This window comes from Odocoileus virginianus, chromosome 20 (assembly GCF_023699985.2).
Source record: "Odocoileus virginianus isolate 20LAN1187 ecotype Illinois chromosome 20, Ovbor_1.2, whole genome shotgun sequence".
Classification (NCBI taxonomy): domain Eukaryota; kingdom Metazoa; phylum Chordata; class Mammalia; order Artiodactyla; family Cervidae; genus Odocoileus; species Odocoileus virginianus.
The window spans coordinates 44,617,829-44,639,122 of NC_069693.1; the positions used below are offsets into that span (position 1 = coordinate 44,617,829).

General features: G+C 39.3%; 1 protein-coding gene across 1 annotated transcript; it reads left to right on the top strand.

Annotated features, from left to right (window-relative positions):
* The first annotated feature begins 6,818 nt into the window (after positions 1-6,818).
* Positions 6,819-19,555, top strand: DNAJA2 (DnaJ heat shock protein family (Hsp40) member A2). Its single transcript, XM_020914550.2, has 9 exons — positions 6,819-7,018; positions 8,453-8,512; positions 8,807-9,030; positions 10,935-11,015; positions 11,254-11,387; positions 12,927-13,123; positions 16,811-16,955; positions 17,091-17,218; positions 17,736-19,555. Exons 1-9 carry the CDS (start codon positions 6,941-6,943, stop codon positions 17,925-17,927), a joined length of 1,239 nt encoding a protein of 412 aa, XP_020770209.1. The 5' UTR covers positions 6,819-6,940; the 3' UTR covers positions 17,928-19,555.
* The last annotated feature ends 1,739 nt before the right edge of the window (positions 19,556-21,294 follow it).

The window sequence follows — 21,294 nt, forward strand, 5'->3', positions numbered from 1 at the left end:
ACCAGTCCCCAGACTTTGAAAGCCACCTAGGATAACTGTTGCAAAATTTCTATCCCAGCCTTGACCTCTTCCTTGAGCTCTAAGTGATTAATTAGATTTGATTCCTTAGTCTACATTTCTAGTTAGATACTGGAATTTCAAATTTAACTCTGCCAAAATATTTAATAGAGTTCTTGATTCATACAACCACCAAATCTGCTCCTTCCTTAGCCTTTTTCATCTCTGTAAATGATTTTACCACCACTTTAGTGCTGCAAATAAAAATATGAAATCATTTCAATTTTTCTCATCTTTCAAATATTTATTAATGTATCAAATCCATCCCCCTATAGGATCAGGACCCCATAACCCATTGATAGTACTATATTCTGACATCTGCCATCAAACATTATCATCTCTCCACTGTACACTTTCAAAGTCCTTGTTCCATTCTTATAATGGTCTCCACTTTGCTAAATCCAGTCCTGGTGTGGTTGAAAGATTGTTGGGTTCAGAGTATTAGAGGGAGTGGAAAGATAAGCGGTAATCAGTGAATGAGATTAATGAGAGTTTGGCAATGACAAAGTTATAAAACCACCAGAGTAAGTAGCTTCATGGCAATGGAGGACAAGACCATTGGATATGAGTTCAAGGAAGTGAGAGACCAGGGTGTTAGAAAGATCATTTACACATATTTCAAGCTAAAAATTAAAACAGAAGTGAAGAAATAAATGCTCTTTCTTAGCAACAATTTCTTCAGATTAAACAATGTTAAGACCTTTAAGCACTATGTCTAGGAAAAAGGTTTGACACTTCAATGTCACTACAGATGTTGGGTGATTTTCCTAATTTATATTATCAATTGCTTAATAACAAATTATTCTAACACTTAAGGTATGGAAATTTTATTTTTTTAAAACCCCACACTTTTAGAATATTTTAAAGGCTATTGCCAAGTCCTTTGCCAATTTTTCTGCCCTTCTGCTGAGTATTAGCCAATCATTCCATGTCCTTTTCCCATCTCAGCAGTGAAGTGAAAGTGAAAGTCGCTCAGTCATGTCTGACTCTTTGCAACCCCATGGACTACACAGCCCATGGAATTCTCCAGGCCAGAATACTGGAGTGGGTAGCCTTTCCCTTCTCCAGGGGATCTTCCCAACCCAGGGATCGAACCCTGGTCTCCCGCATTGCAGGCAGATTCTTTACCAGCTGAACCACAAGGGAAGCCCAGAATATTTTAAGATTATATGCCAGAACAAAAGCACGTGTTCTTCACGAGTAAATTGACAAAATGAAAATATTAACAATATTCTAGAAATGTATCCTAGGGAAGCAACTGTGCATAAGAATATGCACAAAAATTAGACTATAAGGCAGTTCATAGAAGCATTGTTTACAATGCTGAAAAAAATTGTAATGTAAAAAAATATTTACTATGTAAAAAAAACTATACCAATCTAAGTATTCAAAAATAGAATCACCATAGACTATTTTAAAAAATATAATGCCTTGCTCTATTTCTGATCAGTTCAGTCAGGACCTCTGGGAGGACGTTGGAATTTTTAAAAAGTTATTCCAGGGGTTCTAAAACGTAGTTACTGAGTTAACGATCATAGGTGAGATTACCACGTCTTAAGTTATACACCATCAATGTGTTGAGGGAGTCCTCAATTTACAGCTCCAGCCTAAACTGCAGCCCTTCCAACTTCATTCTTATAAACCCACTGCTTACTCAACATTGCTCCTTGAATGTCTAATAAGCATCGCTAATTTAACATGAACTCTTATTTTTACCATTTCCACCCCAGATGTAACTCTATTGGTTCCAAATTAAAAATATATCCAGAATCCAACCATTCCTCAGCAACTTCCACCTCTTCAACCTGGGCCCAAGTCATCCCTTTCTTGGGTTTTATTACAATAGATTCTCAACACAGTTACTGGATGCATTTATTTATGTTTAATATTTATTTATTTGGCTGCATTGGGCCTTAGTTGCAGCATGCAGGATCTTTGGTCTTTCTTTCAGCATGTGGGATCTAGTTTCTTGCCCAGAAGCCAGGCTCCCTGCATTGAGAGCTCATAGTCTTAACCCATAGACTGCCAGGGAGGTCCCACAGACCCATTTAAAATGCCACTTAGTTTATGTTTCTCTTCTGGTCAATCTCATTAAAGGCTTCCCATCGCACTCAGAGTAAAAGCCAAAGTCTTTACAATGGACCTAACTGGGTCTTTCACAACATCTCTGACTTTAGCTCCTTGTACTATCTCCTTAACTTGCTGTCACTCAGCCATACTGCCCTCCTTCCTTATCTTTCTTCTTTTTCATCTGTTATACCATGTATTTACTTGTTTGTTTACCTTCTGTCTTCACCACTAGAATGTAAGTTCTGTAAAGGAAAGGATTTTGTTTTATGATTGTACCCCTAGCCCTAAAGAATGTCCAACACATAATGGGTCCATAATACATATTTGTTGAATGAGTGAATAAATATATAGGCATATTTTCCCCATTATTTGTCCCTAAACAAGTGGTTAAACTTTCCAGTTTTTCTGCTTACTATACCACTGCAATGATATAAACAAACTGAAAAATTAAATGTGCTAATTGACATGAAAGGTTTGACATGACAGAGTTTAACAGGTTAGCTGTGCAGCTATACAATGATGTACACCATATGTATATGTATACCACATATGTATGTTTATGTATATAAATGTATGTATATGTGTACACACACACACATATATTTATATATAGATATATTTGATTCTTAAAAGTCAGTATGGATTTTGGATGATTTTCCTAATCTATATTGTCAATTGTTTATTAACAATTGTTCTAACACTTAAGGTATGGAAATTTCATTAAGCAAACCCACAACTTTAGAATATTTTAAGATTATATGCCAGAACAACAGCATGTGCTCTTCACATACAAAATGACAAAATGAAAATATTAACCGCATCCTAGAAATGTATTCTATGGAAGCAACGATGAACATGTACAAAAATGAGACTATAAGGCAGTTCACAGAAACACCCTATTTTGTATGTACAATATATACATTATATATACATTGTATTGTGTATATATGAATAATATATATACACACATATACATATATACCCTATATAACCACACTGTACCATTACTAAACAATCTAGTTTAGGAACTGCAAGGAATGCAGATTATCCAGCGATCCAAACTCCACAGCTTTTTTTCTCAGAGTACCAACAATCATCAATTCTAATTGTACTAATATCCTCATGACAAGGGTATGTCTTCTGTATACCCTGACAAATATTTCATCTGGCGTCATCTGCTCTGTATATTCAAAACTAGTTAGATTTACAGAACATTCCACACAGTAGCAGAATAAACATTCTTTTCAAGTGCACACACACACACACACGCACACACACACAAATTAGATAAAAGTTAAAGTGAAGTCGCTCAGTCGTGTCCGACTTTTTGCGACCCCGCGGACTGTAGCCCACCAGGCTCCTCTGTCCATGGGATTCTCCAGGCAAGAATACTGGAGTGGGTTGACATTCCCTTCTCCAGGGGATCTTCCCAACCCAGGGATCAAACCCGGGTCTCCCGCATTGCAGGCAGACACTTTAACCTCTGAGCCACCAGGGAAGCCCATTAGATAAAAGGCAGAAAGCAAAACTACTGTCTGAACTGCCTGAACCATATATTTAAGGCATCTAAAATCATGGATCTCATGGTACTGTATTCAGTTAGTTGTGAACAATATGAATGGCCTTTCTGGTTCATACAGTCTCTCCCTAGTCCTTATCCACCTCCACCCCACTCCCAACCCCACAAAATTACACCAGTGCAGTAAATTTAAAAAGAAAAATAAACTGAACAACAATATAAACCTGGCAGAAATCTGAAATCACTCCAACTTCAAACTTTAAATCACTTGCCTAGTGACAGCAGCCCTCAGATGCACTGTGACTCAGCATTTTATGATGCCTGAAACATGAAATGAGATAAAGATCTTATTCCCTTCGCGGCATTAGCTAAATATGGAGCTAAAATAAATGAGCTACCTTAAAAATACAAAGTCAGTGGCTGAAAATGTTACAGTGCTCACCCTGACAGAGGTTTGACTCAGTATGTGATGACAGGGAGGAGAGCATGTGTCAGCTGAAGCACACAGAACTGTTCTGAAATAACTTGTTGACCTATAACATTAGCAAATAACAATGCTGACTAAAATTAATGCTCAGAAATGGAGGAATTATTGTAAATAAATAAAAATATGAACTGTGACAACTGATTTAAGTCAGGTTAGTAAAGTAAATCTGACCTTGGTGGGAGTGGTGGTGATGGTGATGGTGGGACTTACCCAGCTATTCTTCACTAGAAAACAGAAGCTGAAATCTAACCAAGGGAAAATCCTTGCAAAAAAAAAAAAATATATATATATATATATATAGTAAAACTGGAACAGATAGAAGTTTGACTCTTTACAGACAGAAAGAAAATAAGATGAAAATAAAATAATAAACTATACAAAAGTTGCAATTCAGACAAAGTTTTTAGTTCATAATCTCATGTGGAACAGGAATGGATGGAGAAAGGAGAGAATCTGGTAATCAGCTAGCAGGGAGAACTGGATAGCCGAGATCACCAAGGACTGAGGACTATTCCACATAGGCAATGAAGGAAGTTGGGAAATTCCACTTGGAAAGCCAAGAATTTAGATAAAGACAATGAATAGAGATGTGGAGACAGTTTATAGGCAAATTGGCAAAAAAAGTTGCTAATACTCACTTGGTTTTAGCTTCTGTTTCCAGTACTGTATAACAACTGTTTTAATCATCAGAACAAGCCAATGATATAAAAACTATTAAACCCCATTTTACATGTGAGGCAATAGCCTCAGAAAAGTTTAGTAACTTGCTCAAGGTCATGTTGTTAATAAATGGCAGAGCCAGGTTACCAGCCTAGGTGTTTTACCTCCACCACAACTTTATATTGCCTCTTATGAACCACTCAAAATGTGAAAAGGAAGTGGAGGAATTGAAATTATCGGGGCCTTTACTGCATTCAAAACTAGACCATCTGCATTCAAAAACAGAAGAGTGAATTTCCCCTAAGGAGCCTACTAATGGAGCTCAGACTCACAGCAAAACACCATTCAAGTCCCACAAGCCAAGGTTAGTGGGAATTCAAATAAGATAGCAATGTTCAACTGGTTGTGGAGTCAAGAAAGTCTTCACTGAAAGAGCAGCATTTTGGTCAGGATTTGAGAAAAATGGAAGAGTTAGGTGAAAAGAGAATCATGACTTCAATTACTCCCCAGGGTTTTCAGGATAAATTTCAACCCCTTGGCATGGCACTCAAAGCCCTCCAAACTAGGTCTGGAGGAATGCCAAGGAGAAGTGGTTATCCTAAGTGAGATGCCTATGCTGGAGTCTTTATTACCATACTAGTTCAGTTTCCAAAGCATCAAAAGATGTTATTTTTTCTATTTCCATAAATCATTAGTGAGTTTAAAAGCTAAGCATTATGACTTATTCTTCTGTAACACTCCCCTCCACTAGAACAGGAGACCATACATCTTAGCACGTGGTAAACAGTGAAAGTCGCTCAGTCTTTTCCGACTCTTTGCGACCCCATGGACTATACAGTCCATGGAATTCTCCAGGCCAGAATACTGGGGTGGGTAGCCTTTCCCTTCTCCAGGGGATCTTCCCAACACAGATATGGAAGGCTGGTCTCCCCCATTGTGGGCGGATTCTTTACCAGCTGAGCCACGAGATAAGTCCATGGCTAGGTGAATTGCAAACATTTTCTGAACCTAAATCATGGGCAACAATCACCAGATGACTGTGTGCCCAACCAGGCTGCTGATACCATCTAGATCTCTGATGTTGACTCATTTTAAAGTTATTATATACGAAGTAAGAACTTAGGCACTTGATCCAGATGTAAGGGGTGGAACTTGTGGATCTAGATGCCATGAACCAATTGTGAAAGGACATGGGACAATGGTGAAAATCTAAACAACAGTCCCTAAAAATTTTGTCTGCAATGCAGGAAACCCAGGTTCCATCCCTGGGTAGGGAGGATCCCAGGGATCTTCCTGGAGAATCTGCTTGGAAAATCCCATGGACAGAGGAGCCTGGCAGGCTCCAGTCCCTAGGGTCTCAGAGTCCGACATGACTGAGCTACTAGGCTCAAACGCAGATTAGGAATTAGATGAATTCATTTCATTACATGTGGGGATGTAATAATGCCTTAAAAAATTATATGTATACACACAGAGTATTTATAAACGAATGATTTCCCTTAAGACACTGTAAGTAGGGAGTATGGGGGAATACGTTAAACAAAATCGGCAAAATGCAGCTAACCGTTGAACAGTGTAATACACTACTTCTGATGAATGCTTGAAAATGTCCTAATATAAAACACCATTCAAGTCCTACAAGATGTTTTTCATCTTAAACCCGGAGGGAAACCATTCCTAGAGGGTCCGCAGGCGGCATCTTTAACTCTGAGGACGGCCTCCTCGAGCCCAGAACAGACTTTCTCTACGGCCGGACTGGAAGTGGACCGAAGGGGCGGGCGTGCTTCTTCATCCTTTCAGTACCCCCAATAAATGCCTCTGGAGAGAGCTAATGTCCCTGAGAGCCCCATGCAGAATTAGTTCTCCGGGTTTCTACGCTGAACCTCATCTGGCGGCCCACAGCCTCAAACTAGTAGTACCCAGCATGCTCCCTCACCACCCACGACCCCAACGGTCCCCTGCGCTCGCGGCGGGCTCTGCGCAGCGACGTCACGGAGCGCCGTGCGTCGGGTCAAAGTTCAGCCCCACCTCCGTTTCCCCCTCGCAGTCCCCGCCTGCGCTGCCGCCGCCTCTGCCGCCGCTTAGGGCCCGGCTCCGCTCCTCCTGCTTCTCCGCCTTCTTTCCTGAGCGCTGCCCGGCCGGCCGCCATGGCGAACGTGGCCGACACGAAACTATACGACATCCTGGGCGTCCCGCCTGGCGCCAGCGAGAACGAGCTGAAGAAGGTATTGGGGCGCGGGCCGGCTGGGCAAGGTGTGAGGGGCACGGGCCTGCGCGACTGGGACGGCCAGGCCGCGCTGCGGGGCAGCCCGCGAGCCGGCGGCGGCCGGCCCAGGCTGGGGGCTGGCGGCGAGACCGGCCCGCGTCGGGCCGTGCACTTCGGCCTCGGCTGACCTTGGGCCGCCGTCCCCGCCCGTCCGCAGATGCAGCAAATAAAACCCACCTCTGTGCAAACACTACGAAAACGCTTCCTTCCTCCCTCCCCCGGCGAGCGCCGGAGGCCGGGCGCTCCCGGGAGGCAGCTGCCTGCCCGGCCTTCCTCACGCGGAGGTCACCACCCTGGAAAAACAGGTTGGACCAAGGCGCCCAGCGCATCCCAGCCCCAGGAGAGGAGTTGACCACCCCGCGGATGTCGGCGCACGAGCCGCGTCGGGACTGATTTGGGGCCTGGTGGAGGGGTCGAGGCCGCCCCCGCTGGCTGCCTGGGGAAGCTTAGGGATGTTGCCTGGGAGCCGCGGCTGCGGAGCTTCTCCCGGCTTCCTCCCTCGCCTGTCGACCCGGAGGTGGCGTGGGTCTGTGTTCGGGTGCTTTGTTCTGTAGGCAGGTAACCCAGATGTTCTCTACCCGCTTCAGGAAGAAGCCATGGGTCCCAGCCAAACACCTGAGTGTACACTGACTAAAAATAAATAGAAGGCCTCATTATCGCTCTTTGCAGGGCTGCGACTCTTTCATCGCAGGATTTCAAAGCATTTGAGACATTTAAGTCCCACAGCATCTTCACGGGGCTTAGAGTATCCGGATTTGTAAGCTTAGAAAAATGAGAATGCTTCTTAGGCAGTGGGACGGGTGCAGTTCAGAGTAAAAGGACTTCCTGTTACCTTACCGGAAATGCTGCTTTGTATTACATAATTCATCTATCTGTGAATGAACGCTTAAGTGGTTTATAGTTCACCCAAATATATGAAGCTTCGCAAAGACTGAAGTCACTCCATTTGAGACCACAGTCAATTCACCGTGTGAAAATAAACATGACATAGGAGCTTGTCTTGACTTCTTCCTGATACTACAATTAGAGGAGCCATCATGAGCATGGATTCTTACCTTAGCTTAATTTTTAGAGTTTATTGGAGTCTTCCTTGGTGTGGTTACTGGCCATCAAAGACGTTTGACAATAGTGAAAATATAGAATGTTTCAGTGTTTTGTTTTTCTCTGTGGTTTTGTTTTATTGTTTGCATCTGTCTTCAGTATAACCTATTTTCCAATGTAACTACTGTCTGCTTTGTTATTAGTGAGTAAACTGTATTAAGCTGGAAAATGTCCAACAGTGCCAATGGAAGTATTGTTTCTCAGAAATTTGGATGTTAACTTAGTACTCATAAGTCTTTAAAAAACTGGTCTTTATATGTAACCTTTTTTTTTTTTTAATCTTTTATTGAAGGCATACAGAAAGTTAGCCAAAGAATACCATCCTGATAAGAATCCAAATGCTGGTGACAAAGTAAGTTATTTGAGACTTTTTCCCCCCTGAGATTTTTGTTTTAAACTTAAATTGCCCTTCTTGGAAAAAAGGGGAATGTTGTAAGGAAAGTCCATTTATGCCCATAGAGCCACATTTTTATGTTAATATTTTGTACTTTATAATAGGGATACTAACATTCTGGCTAGTCGTAGTTGGTGAATAGGACCCACCTGTAACTTTTCTTAGAATTAAATGAATTCTAGATTCCTATAGCCTTTCCCTAGTCCTTTATTTGAAAATCCAACTGTTTTCCTTTTTCCTTTTTGTTCATAGTTCAAAGAAATAAGTTTTGCATATGAAGTACTATCAAATCCCGAGAAGCGCGAACTATATGACAGATATGGAGAACAAGGTCTTCGGGAAGGTAGCGGTGGAGGTGGTGGCATGGATGATATTTTCTCTCACATTTTTGGTGGAGGATTATTTAGCTTCATGGGTAATCAGAGCAGAAGTCGAAATGGCAGAAGAAGAGGAGAAGACATGATGCATCCACTCAAGTGAATATCTATTTTTTTTTCTTTAAAAATACTAAATCCTTTTTTTCCAAGTAGAAGTATTCAGTGCAGGAGAGAAAAGGTATCAAAAAATATTGTTTTTGATCAGTCAAAAAAAAATCTTCCATTTGCCATGCTGTCCTCATTGGCTGACTAAGTTGAATTTAATAACCTGGATGTTGGTATTTGGTGACAGATCTTAAAGGATGGTTGGTGTTTTTACAGAGTGGGAAGATGGTTTTGGTATATGCTTCTGAGGCTTCTTGTTTTTAAAAAATATCAATTAAGAAGATTCTTTTCTCTGAAGTATTTAAACCTTTTGAGTTAGTTTTAATTTAAAAACTTACAAAGTGAGTGACCGTCCGACTGGTTGGTTGACATGTTACAGTCACTTATTACTTGATCCTCAGTGTGAACTCTCCTAAATTGATTTTCATGGAGCTTGCTGGCTTCAAGCCTGACATTAACCTGCCAACATATGAATGGTATCTTACCTTAATCTTAGACTGTGAACCCAATTTGAAAGTAGTATTTGACTTTGCAAATTCTGTGAGATCTTGTATCTGTTAATCTTTCATGAACCAATAATGGTTTTACTAGCAGATGCATGACACTGAAGTTCAAGTGTTTATTTAAAATGTTTCATATTATCTAGTTTATACATTTGAGAAGATAAGGGGACCTTAAAGCATGAATTGTTAAAATTTTCATTACAGTGTTTAATTTTGGATGTCTTTATAATATTACATTTCATGATTTATTTAGCATTCCCTTTTCTATAGGATGTTACCAGTTTTTTTCCTATGATGAATAGTGCTGCTGTATCTTTATATACAGCTTTGTCTCATTGGTAGAGATTCCTGGGGAGGTATCAGTATTTTGAGGCTGCTAAATAAGTAGAATTATATTATCTTTAGAGGATGTGTCAGTTTAGCCCCACTGGTGGAGCATGCCAGCTTCACTAGACCATTACCCCCATTTTTCTTTCTTTGCCATGTTTATTGAAATGAGGATTTTTCTTGCTGACCTCTTACCTAGTGGTGTTGCATACTAACGGCGATTTATTAAGTAAGGCAAAGAAGACCTACCTATCATGTAAATGGTTGATTAAAGGTTCTTAGGAGGATAAAAGGCTGATGGAACCAAGTATTTTGGTCTAAGGTCTAGGTATGCTGTAGTTTAGAAGTGTTGGTAATGTTTTGACCTTAAGTGCTTTATTCTTACACTGTCTAGAATGTATAAAAGTTTCAGCTTCGAGTGCTGCAAAATAATGTAGGTGCTTTGCAAGGTAGTTTTAACTTTTTTGTTCCTTTATTTAATTTTTTAAAAAAATATTTTTGTTCCTTTGTATTTGGAAACCTATTCTCTGTTACAGTGTAATAAAGCCAATTTTTTTTTTTTAAAGACATACCCAATCTGAGTGTCTCCCAGAAATTGTAATATAACTTTGTAGCCTTTCTGAATTGTCCTTGAAGGGGGGACAGAGTCTGACAGTGGAGCATGGACTCCGGAGCTGGGCAAGTTACTTAACCTCTCTGTGCCTTGGTTTTGTCCTCTAAAATGAGGATGATAATTTTTCTTCATTCAAAGGGTTGAATTAGGTGAAGGTTTTGTCTAAGGCTGGAAGAAGGTGTGATGTTATGAATTTGTGTAGTTATCAGCTTTATCAGAAAATGCAGCACAGTCAATTACTGGCCTGATCCTTTACATTCTGGCTTTAAACACCACCTGTATTTATAGCCATAAACAATTTGAGTTACAAAATAAAATCTCACTCCATTGACTTAATGTAAGGTGTTCTTGAATTCTTTGTTTAAAAGGTTATAGTGAAATTAGCTGTATCAGCTAATCCTTTCTTGTATTTAAGACAACTTGGCAAAATTTGAATCTAATTCTTTTCTCCACAGAGTATCTTTAGAAGACCTGTATAATGGCAAGACAACCAAACTACAGCTTAGCAAGAATGTACTCTGTAGTGCATGCAGTGGGTGAGTGTGTTTTCTGGTTATGAAATTTCATCTGTTCTTTGAGTCACATGTTGAGTCTGTATCAAATAAAATTTATTCGTGATTTCAAACTGACTACCCAACCCAGAACAGTTTCTGATACCTCTGAAAGCTGGTTAAAATACCAGTCTTTGGGGGTTGAAGATGAAGGTAAAAAGCACAATTCCCATTTTTCATGACCTGGGGGGAAAAATCTAATTTATACTTCTCCTTGCTTTAGCCAAGGTGGGAAGTCTGGAGCTGTTCAGAAGTGTAGTGCTTGTCGGGGTCGAGGTGTGCGCATCATGATCAGACAGCTGGCTCCAGGGATGGTACAGCAGATGCAGTCTGTGTGTTCTGACTGTAATGGAGAAGGTATGCATGCCAGTGTTTCTCTGCCTTTCTGTTGGAATGGATTGGGAATGCAGAAATTGGAGAGGCTTACAGTTTTTCTTTTTCAACATGTGTTTATTTTCATTGTATTGTAAAAGGTAGAGAGTTATTTTTAAAAATGGAAAAATATTTCCTTTTGCATAGGCTCAGTGAACACCGATAAACAGTAAATTTATATTATGTTGAGTGGAATATTAGTCTTTTTCCAAAAAGATGGGCAAAGTCTTTTGTCCTTTTGCATTTTTTTTGTTGTTGTTTACTTATCCTTTACATTTTAAAAGGTAAGGGGGAGACAGCAAATTGTTCTCATTCTGATAAGTAGAGGATTTTACTGTAAACTTTAGTTAGCTTTTGAGGATAGATCATTGCAGTTGAAACTCATTTTACAGAAGTAAATATTTTAGGTTTTTGTAGGTTAATGGTTTTTGAAACTGCTACTCTTCTACCCTTTTAGCACTTTTATAGCCACAGATAATATGTAAGTAAGTGGGCATGACTGTCTCCTGGATAAACATTATTTACAGAAACAAAGACCATGCCCAGTTTGGCCTGTGAGCCTTAGTTTGCCAGCCCTGTTCTAGAGCAGTGCTATCCAAAAGAATTTTTCTGTGATGGAAAGGTTCTGTATATATAATGTCTACTGTAGTAGCCACTAGCCACCTGGGTGAGGCTGAGGAACTGAGCTTTTAATTAATTTAAATTTATATAACCTCAGGTGGCTAGTGGCTGCTATATTGGACAGTTTTAGAACACCCTTTTCCAAATTGCTTCTGAAAGTGACAAGATAATTTTGAGAAGCCACATATCGTATTTTCCTCCTGAAGAGTCTTAGTGCATTTTGCCTTATTAAAGTTGCTGACATTTCCCACTCAAGAAATTGGAGTTGACTGAAATCTTTTCCCATGTGCCATTACCATTTTAAGGAACTGGTGCTTTGCAGAACATACTTTGCAGAAGCAAAAACGACCTAAAGTCGTTTTATGTCACCTGAGCATTAAAGTGTGCCAATAATCAGCCATTGGAAATTGATGGTATTTTTTTCACAATATACTATTATATGACATCAGTTTTATTTTATTATACCACTGATCAAATATTTCAGAATACATGGAAGAAAAAACTGTTGGAGTCATAAAGGATGTTTAAATTTTTATTTGGGTTGTCGCTCCATTGTTAAATGAAACTAAGACAAAAAATGAAGCATTTGTAGAAGTTCTAGTGTCTGACCACCCATTTTGTTTGCTTGATCCTTAGGCTTTATTTTAACTTTAGGAAGTAGTGTCAGGAGGTAAGATAATGTTATTTAAGATATTTTATACTCTGGAATAGAGTAGCTGGGTCCTTGAGTAATCTACAGTAAGATGTGAGTTTTGTTCCTAAGAATGTTCATGAAAAGTTCAGGTAGCAGTTTAAAGAAGTACAGGAAATTTATTTAGTGAATAAAGGAGTTATCAGGACCTGTCTTACTTAAGAGTGCAATATAGTACCCTTGCTGGAAGTATGAATGACCTCTTTTTCCAGGAGAGGTAATTAATGAAAAGGACCGCTGTAAAAAATGTGAAGGGAAGAAAGTGATTAAAGAAGTCAAGATTCTTGAAGTCCACGTAGACAAAGGCATGAAACATGGACAGAGAATTACATTTACTGGGGAAGCAGACCAGGCCCCAGGAGTGGAACCAGGAGACATTGTTCTTTTGCTACAAGAAAAAGAGCATGAGGTAATTTCCTTTTTGTTTTATTTTTGCCTCAGAAGATCAGAAATGGGTCTTGTATGCAAGATACAGGTTGGTGGTGGTTTTGTTGCTAAGTTATGTCCAATTCTTTCGACCCCATGGACTGTAGCCACCCAGGCTTCTCTGTCCATGGGATTCTCCAGGCAAGAGTGCTGGAGTGGATTGCCATTTCCTTCTCTAGGGGATCTTCCCAACCCAGGAATCCAGCCCAGATCATCTGCATTGTGGGCAAATTCTTTACCCACTGAGCTATGAGGGAAGCCCAAGATACAGGTTGGATCAGTTTGCGTTCCCTGAAGTAGCATTGAATATAGATGAAGTTGTTAAGTGGTTTGGCTGAGTTCATGAGACATGACTTGTTTAGTAGACCAGCGAGACAGGTGCTGTCAGAAGCACGGTAGGAGCTGATCTTGGTCCCAGCTCTGCTGTTGACTGGCACTGTAACCTTAAGTAATCCAGTTGTGTCTGTACCCCTGTTTCCTTGTTTATGAAAATAAGGCGTTGGACCAGATAATGTAGGCAGCTTAGTTTTCACTGTGAACTCCTTTTATGGTTGGTGAGTTAGTGACGCTGTCAGTCCTCAGTACTGCTCTATTGATTTGTTTTACATACTGGGTATCCATGTGAGGTTTTCTTAAAAAAAAAAAGTTCTGCAGTTTTAAAAACATTGCATTTTAAATTTCTCACTCTCTCTTTTGAGGTAGGGAAGGGCAGTGGCGTCTTGTGGCTTGTGGGAGCTTAGTTCCTTGACCAGGAGTTGAACCTGTGCCCACAGCAGTGGAAGTGCCGAGTCCTAACCACGTGATTGCCAGGGAACTCCCTGTTTTTAAATTTCTGGTTGACTCAGTATTGTATCTGTTAATGCAAGAGTCTTCAACCCCTGAACATTGAGTGAAGCTTTATATGCTGCTCCCTATCATTGTGTTTGCATTATTGCCTGAACATTGTTATACCACCTCCACCCCACAGTCCAGGAAGAATTCACAAAACTGGTGCCCAAAAGTTTGCGGACTGCTGTGTTAATGTACATGGGAAAATGAACTGAGCTAACTATGTGGCCTGGAGTATGTTATTTTGATTATACCATTGCATCTGTATTTTTTACATGTGCAGTGGAGTGTATTATAGACCTTTTTATTCATGAAGAACATGGGTGGAGCTTTAGTGCCCACCTAGTTCTTGAATATAGAAGCATTTGACAGAATCCTGGCTTTGTACTTGATCACATTGCCATTTTGAGTTTCTTTGGAAGTCTAGATCACAAGTCAGCCACCTTTTTTAAATTCACAATAAAATTTTCTCCCATATGATGGTGATTTCTACAAATAAATTTTAAAAATTACTAAGAATCCAATAGAGAATAAAGCCATGTTGGGATGCAGATTCTGGGAAATTGATTAGATTCATTCCTTCGCCAGACTGGCTTACTACTACACTAGCCTTTCTCAAGGGATGCTAGTCAAATTTATTTCTCAGCAAATCTATGAAAGTGAAAGTGAAAATCTATAAATTGCAATATATCTTGTCCTTTTGTGAATATTGCGAAACCTACCAATGACAAGGGTTCCTAGATTTCCTTTTTTTTTTTTAAGGAATAATTTCTAGAATTCTATCTTATGGGTTGAAATATTCTGTAAGTATATTGGGTTTTACAGAATAGAAATCACTTCTTGGAGACAAGAGACTTAAGTTATGACTCCCATGTACTAGTTTTGATCTCCCTGGGCTTGGCTTTGCATACTTAAAATAAAACTCATTCTTCAGAAAGATAGTGTAGAATCAAATGAGATAAAGAATAACCTGCTCTTCTTTCTGGGGACTGTGAGGAGGCATTTGGAAGTAAATCAACCTCTAAAAATTATTGTCTACAGTGGAATTGCATGGAATTTCTAACTAACAGCAGATGCTACTGGTTGTCTAAAGTAGAAAGTAGAAGATGATAAAGGCTAGAATGGAAGTTCATCTAGTAAGAGGTCAAAGATTTTTCCTTCTTGGTTTTATTGACTGGTAAAGTAAATTGGAGCCCAAAATGAGATTTAGGCATCTTGTTTAATTTATACCACTGAGAATATTCTTAACCCTCTTAAGAAAAATTGACTAGTTTGAACTAGTTCATAATCAAGCTTGTATTTTGCTTGGGGCTTTTTGTTTAAAAACTCTCAACGCTTGTAGGAATTGTGAGGCCTTGAGATCAGGGTGGGTTCTGTAGCTTGAAACAGAATGTAAATCTTCTGATTAAAAAAATAGTGCAGTTTTGAGAGTAATATGTATGCATGAGTATCATCTTTCAGTATAGGTATGTGTGTGTTTCGGTGATTTTGCTGTCATAATGCATTTGTACCTCAAAGAACCACAGTGGTGGGTAACAGTGGGTGATACTAGTCTCTTCTCTTTATTTATCAGAAATTATTTCAGCTTTTAAGTATTTTGTGGTTCTTGGTAATCTCATTAGTCTTGTTTTTCAAAAATTTCCTGGCCATGCTTGCCTGTATATTCTCTGTTTGAATTTTAGCATCTAATTGTCTGATCTAACTACCGTTACTGCTGGCCCCCTCCCCAACAAGAAACAACCCTAATACCATTTTTTTAAATTAGTTTGAGTTCCTCTATCCAAGAACATAGTATGTCTTCTTGCTTCTTCTAACATTGCTTTAACTAAATGATACTTGGTCAAGGATGCTTCTTGGAAGAATAATATAATGATATGTTCAGAAACACTTCCATTTTACAAATTTGCAAAAGCGTTAAAAAGTCCTGCATTAGAGAAACTTTACTTAATTTTTCCTCTGATTATAAGAAACACCTCAGTAAACTCATGTAGGTAATATAAATTCAGTGGTTCTTAAGCTTTAGTATACGTTAGAATCCCCTGGAGGGCTTATTAAAATGACAGGTTGCTGGGCCTCACCTTCATAGTTTTTGATGCAGTGGGTATGGGATGGTGCCCAAGAATGTACATTCCTAACCAGCTTCCTGGTGCTATAGATATTTGAAAATTCCAAAAAGCAGAAGTTGTAAGATGGGCATGTGTGAAATTGGATGTATTTTTTCCTGCATGTTGAATGCTCAGAAACATTTTTTAAAATGCTTGTTGAATAAACTTTGCATTACATAGTCCATAGGCTTATAGTGCATTAACAAGCCAACTTTATTTAGCATTTGGTTTACATTCATCTAAGCAAGTTTTGTATCTTAGGTTAGGTAACACTTGTTCATACTTAAATGAAGTATGGGGTTTGAGCCCTTTTACAGGTTGAGCTTTTTTAGTTGAGCTTGGGCCTTCCCCTTCCCCTCTTAGAATCATGTCTGGAGGAAATTCCAGGTGAACCTGTCCTACAGAATCCCACTTGGCCTTGTACACCCTTCCCCTCATGGTTCAGAAATGGGCCATAATTGTAAAAGAGACTTGGTTCTGTTTTTGAAGCTTCAGCTGTGCCTTGTGAGCAATTGTATTTCCAATTCCAGTTCTTTCGTGATCGAAGTTTCTAGCATATTACTTGAGAATAGCTAGATTTCCTTATATATATTGATAAATTCAGGGAACTTTGGGATTGTGGCAATTAGACTTTTGCAGTAGATGGTAGAATTAAGGTTTTGAAGTTGATTCAGTTAACACAGCACAGCAGAGCATGCCTCCATAGTTGCGCTGTTTCTCGTGTGCTTCCTCTGTAGGTGTTCCAGAGAGACGGGAATGATTTGCACATGACGTATAAGATAGGACTTGTTGAAGCTCTTTGTGGATTTCAGTTCACATTTAAGCACCTTGATGGACGTCAGATTGTGGTGAAATACCCCCCTGGCAAAGTAATTGAACCAGGTAAATCTTGATTTTTGTCTGATCTAAGATTCTATGTAATCTTCTACAGTGGGTGACTCTCAAAAAATATTTATTATTGAGCACTTTCTTGGGTAAAATTCTTAATATTTTCCCCTTTATTTACTCAAATAATAGGATGTGTTCGTGTTGTTCGAGGTGAAGGAATGCCACAATATCGTAATCCTTTTGAAAAAGGTGATCTTTACATAAAGTTTGATGTGCAGTTTCCTGAAAACAACTGGATCAACCCAGATAAACTTTCTGTAAGTATTAGGCAACAGATGACTTAAAGTTTAATAATAGTTGTTTCTTTGTCACTTTCCATTTGTTTTGAGTGCTAAGATTAGATCACATAGTTTATTAATTTGAGTGATTGATTGTCTGGCCTCATTGTTTTTTAAAGTGGAAATAGCTGATGTAAAAGTTTATGGGGCCAAGTCCAGACTAGTGAAGGCATAAGCAGACGGTGTGAGGTGGTGGTAGGAGGATTGGGACTCTTACCCCAGCTTAGCATCTGCTGGTCGTTCATGCAGGAAGATGTATCTAATGTGAAGTTTTCCAGTGTTTAAATGTTAGCGATTAAATCTGTTCATTGCTTTCTAATCAATAGATGGGTTGCACAAAAGATGTCTAGATTTGGTCTGTGGGTCATCCATTTGTGATCTCTGGCTTAAAGTGCAAAGATTTTAACTGTCAAACATATACCTTGGATTGTATCAAAAGGGAAATTGATAGATGATAATCTTCCAGCTAATCTTATTTTTGTTCATTTTAATGAAGGAATTAGAAGATCTTCTGCCATCTAGACCAGAAGTTCCAAATATTATTGGAGACACAGAGGAGGTAGAGCTTCAAGAATTTGACAGCACGCGGGGCTCAGGAGGTGGTCAGAGGCGTGAGGCCTATAATGATAGCTCTGATGAAGAAAGCAGTAGCCATCACGGACCGGGAGTGCAATGTGCCCATCAGTAAACTCTGCAAACAAACTGCACAGGTGGATTTTCTTTCCACACTGGCCTGGTTTGTTTTCTGCAATCCAGCTGGAGCGTCTGGTCAACCCAGATGAACTGATGGACATCTGTTGGTCTATGTGTAACTTTTAAAATTGGTATAGTATCTACAGAGTGTATAATTTAAACTAACCACAAAGCTTTACATCTTCATTTCGACTGTTCTATAGCAGAATAAAGCACTTGAAAGGAAACAAGACTCCCTTTCACACATGGGTTATAAGTTTCAGTCCTGATATCTGTGCTTGATTTTTATCAGTTTGTGTAGATTTTATGTTTCATATTTTAAATTCAAATCCCACATTGTAAAGTTTGTGTACAATTTGTCCTGAAGCTTTGTGTTTGGCTGCACCTGCATAAGCTGCTACAAATAGAATAAAGAATTTCATAGCCTGTATCTATCATTTAGATGCATGGGAAAATGGGCTTTGCACACAATGGGTTTGGAACTGACTGGGAACAATGGAAAAAATATCATTAGCTGAGCTGTGGTTGTAAAGTTTTGGGCGGGGGCGGGGTGTTTCTTTTTTTCTTTCTTTTTTTCTCCCCCCCACCGCCTTTTTTTTTTACCATCTTGTGAAAGGTTTCTGGAACTGAATAATAAAAAGCAGTTGGTGTAAATTACTCTTTGTCTTACATTTTTAGAAAGAAGAACATATTTTGAACTGTAAAATCTATCCTTAAACTGGAGAATGTATCCTAGTTCTGATTCTTAAACAGTGTTTAAAAACCCATTGGCCTGAAGCTTATGCCTCAGGCCCATGCCCATTTTATAGTTTCGAAAGACAAGAGAAAGTTTGATATATTGGTAGAAATGGGCTTTATTGGCCTCAATTAATGCTTTGTAGAGTCAAGGACATCTAAGTTACATAACTTATGATCCTGAGTATTGGGGCCAAGTTAACCTGGCATCTGTATTTCCCCGCCCCACTCTGTTTAAAAAAATAAGGTAACAGCAAATCAATATTAGAACCATGTCTGCATAGAACCTGTTAAAATGCTCTGTTTTCATTAAATGTTAAGTTAAAGATTTTCTTGTCTCCATTAAGTTGAATATTTGAGATGGGGGGAAGCATTGATTACTATTGTTTTACAGAAAGGTAAGACTCTTAGGCTGGTGTGAGAAAAATCGGGTAAAACTATGAAAAGGGTGTTGTATTGCTCACTCATCTTCCGTGCTTTTCATTCCCAGAGTAGATATTTTTAGAACACTTATTTTAGGGAAAAGATTCATCAGTTGTAGATAGTTTGTAAGAGACAGATGGGAGAAAACTGAAAACTAAAAATTTTAAATGTATTATGCCATCCCTGAGCCTAATTGTAGTACTTGTAGTCTATTTCTAGGTCTTCTAGAACCTGAATGAAAAAGAAAAAAAAGGTGTCCTGACATTAATCAAGCCCTGTGAGGTTTAAATTATTGCCCTATCCACTCTACCTCCATTGTACGAAAACTTTTACAACCAGCCTGGGCAAGATGCAACAGCATAGTAGTTTTGTATCCAAGGTTACTTCCCCCACAACACTTTAAGCAAAAGAAATGCAGTGGCAATACAAAGTTTGTAGCCTTTCCAATAAAGGTTTGTAAAACAATTGTACAGTGTAGTCTTTCTTTGAGTTCTTCTATCCAGATTTTTGGATTGTAATAGCGAACTATGTCAAAGTAGCTTAGTCATGTCCGACTGTGACCCCATGGACTATACAGTCCATGGAATTCTCCAGGCCAGAATACTGGAATGGGTAGTTCCCTTCACCAGGGCATCTTCCCAACCCAGGGACCGAACCCAGGTCTTCCATATTGCAGGTAGATTCTTTACCAGCTGAACCACCAGGGAACCCCAAGAATACTGAAGTTTGTAGCCTATCCCTTCTCCAGGGGATCTTCCTGACCTAGCAGTCAAACCAGGGTTTCCCACATCACAGGAGGATTCTTTACCACCTGAGCCATGAGAGAAGTGAACCGTGTAGAAGGGGAATAAAACCTTAAGGTTCTTTTACTGAATCTACTGGCTCTGTTGTGGAGCATCTGTCTAAAGAATAAGCATGTATCATCAGTACAAAGAACCTTTTATAACAGCTTTATTGAAATATACCATTAAATCTTTTTTTTTTTTTTAACTTGCTTTCACTTTATTTTCCAAAGATATTTCAATATTAATACAAAGAAACTTTTTTTCTTTTATAACATTTTTTTTTAATTTTATTTTTTTTTTGAGCTTGTGATATAGTTTTTTTTTTTTTCCATTTATTTTTATTAGTTGGAGGCTAATTACTTTACATCATTACAGTAGTTTTTGTCATACATTGAAATGAATTAGCCATAGATTTACATGTATTCCCCATCCCGGTCCCCCCTCCCACCTCCCTCTCCACCCGATCCCTCTGGGTCTTCCCAGTGCACCAGGCCCGAGCACTTGTCTCATGCACCCAACCTGGGCTGGTGATCTGTTTCACCCTAGATAATATACATGTTTCAATGCCGTTCTCTTGAAACATCCCACCCTGGCCTTCTCCCAGAGTCCACAAGTCTGTTCTATACATCTGAGTCTCTTTTTCTGTTTTGCATATAGGGTTATCGTTACCATCTTTCTAAATTCCATATATATGTGTTAGTATACTGTAATGGTCTTTATCTTTCTGGCTTACTTCGCTCTGTATAATGGGCTCCAGTTTCATCCATCTCATTAGAACTGATTCAAATGAATTCTTTTTAATGGCTGAGTAATATTCCATGGTGTATATGTACCACAGCTTCCTCATCCATTCGTCTGCTGATGGGCATCTGGGTTGCTTCCATGTCCTGGCTATTATAAACAGTGCTGCGATGAACATTGGGGTGCACGTGTCTCTTTCAGATCTGGTTTCCTCAGTGTGTATGCCCAGAAGTGGGATTGCTGGGTCATATGGCAGTTCTATTTCCAGCTTTTTAAGAAATCACACTGTTTTCCATAGTGGCTGTACTAATTTGCATTCCCACCAACAGTGTAAGAGGGTTCCCTTTTCTCCACACCCTCTCCAGCATTTATTGCTTGTAGACTTTTGGATAGCAGCCATCCTGACTAAATCTGCTTTTTAAAGAAAAGTGCAGGGGATTCCCTGGTGGTTCAGTGGTTAGGACTCCATACTTCCAGTGTTGGGGTCCTGGCTTCAATCTGTGGACTGAAAACTAAGATCCCACAAGCCACATGGCCAAATAAAAGGTGTGCAATTCTGTGGTATTTAGTGTATTCACAGATTTGCAACCATCACCACTGATTCCAGAACATTTTCATTACCCCAGGAAAGAAACAAAGTCTGTTAGTATTTGCTCCTCATTCTATTCCCTGTCCCTT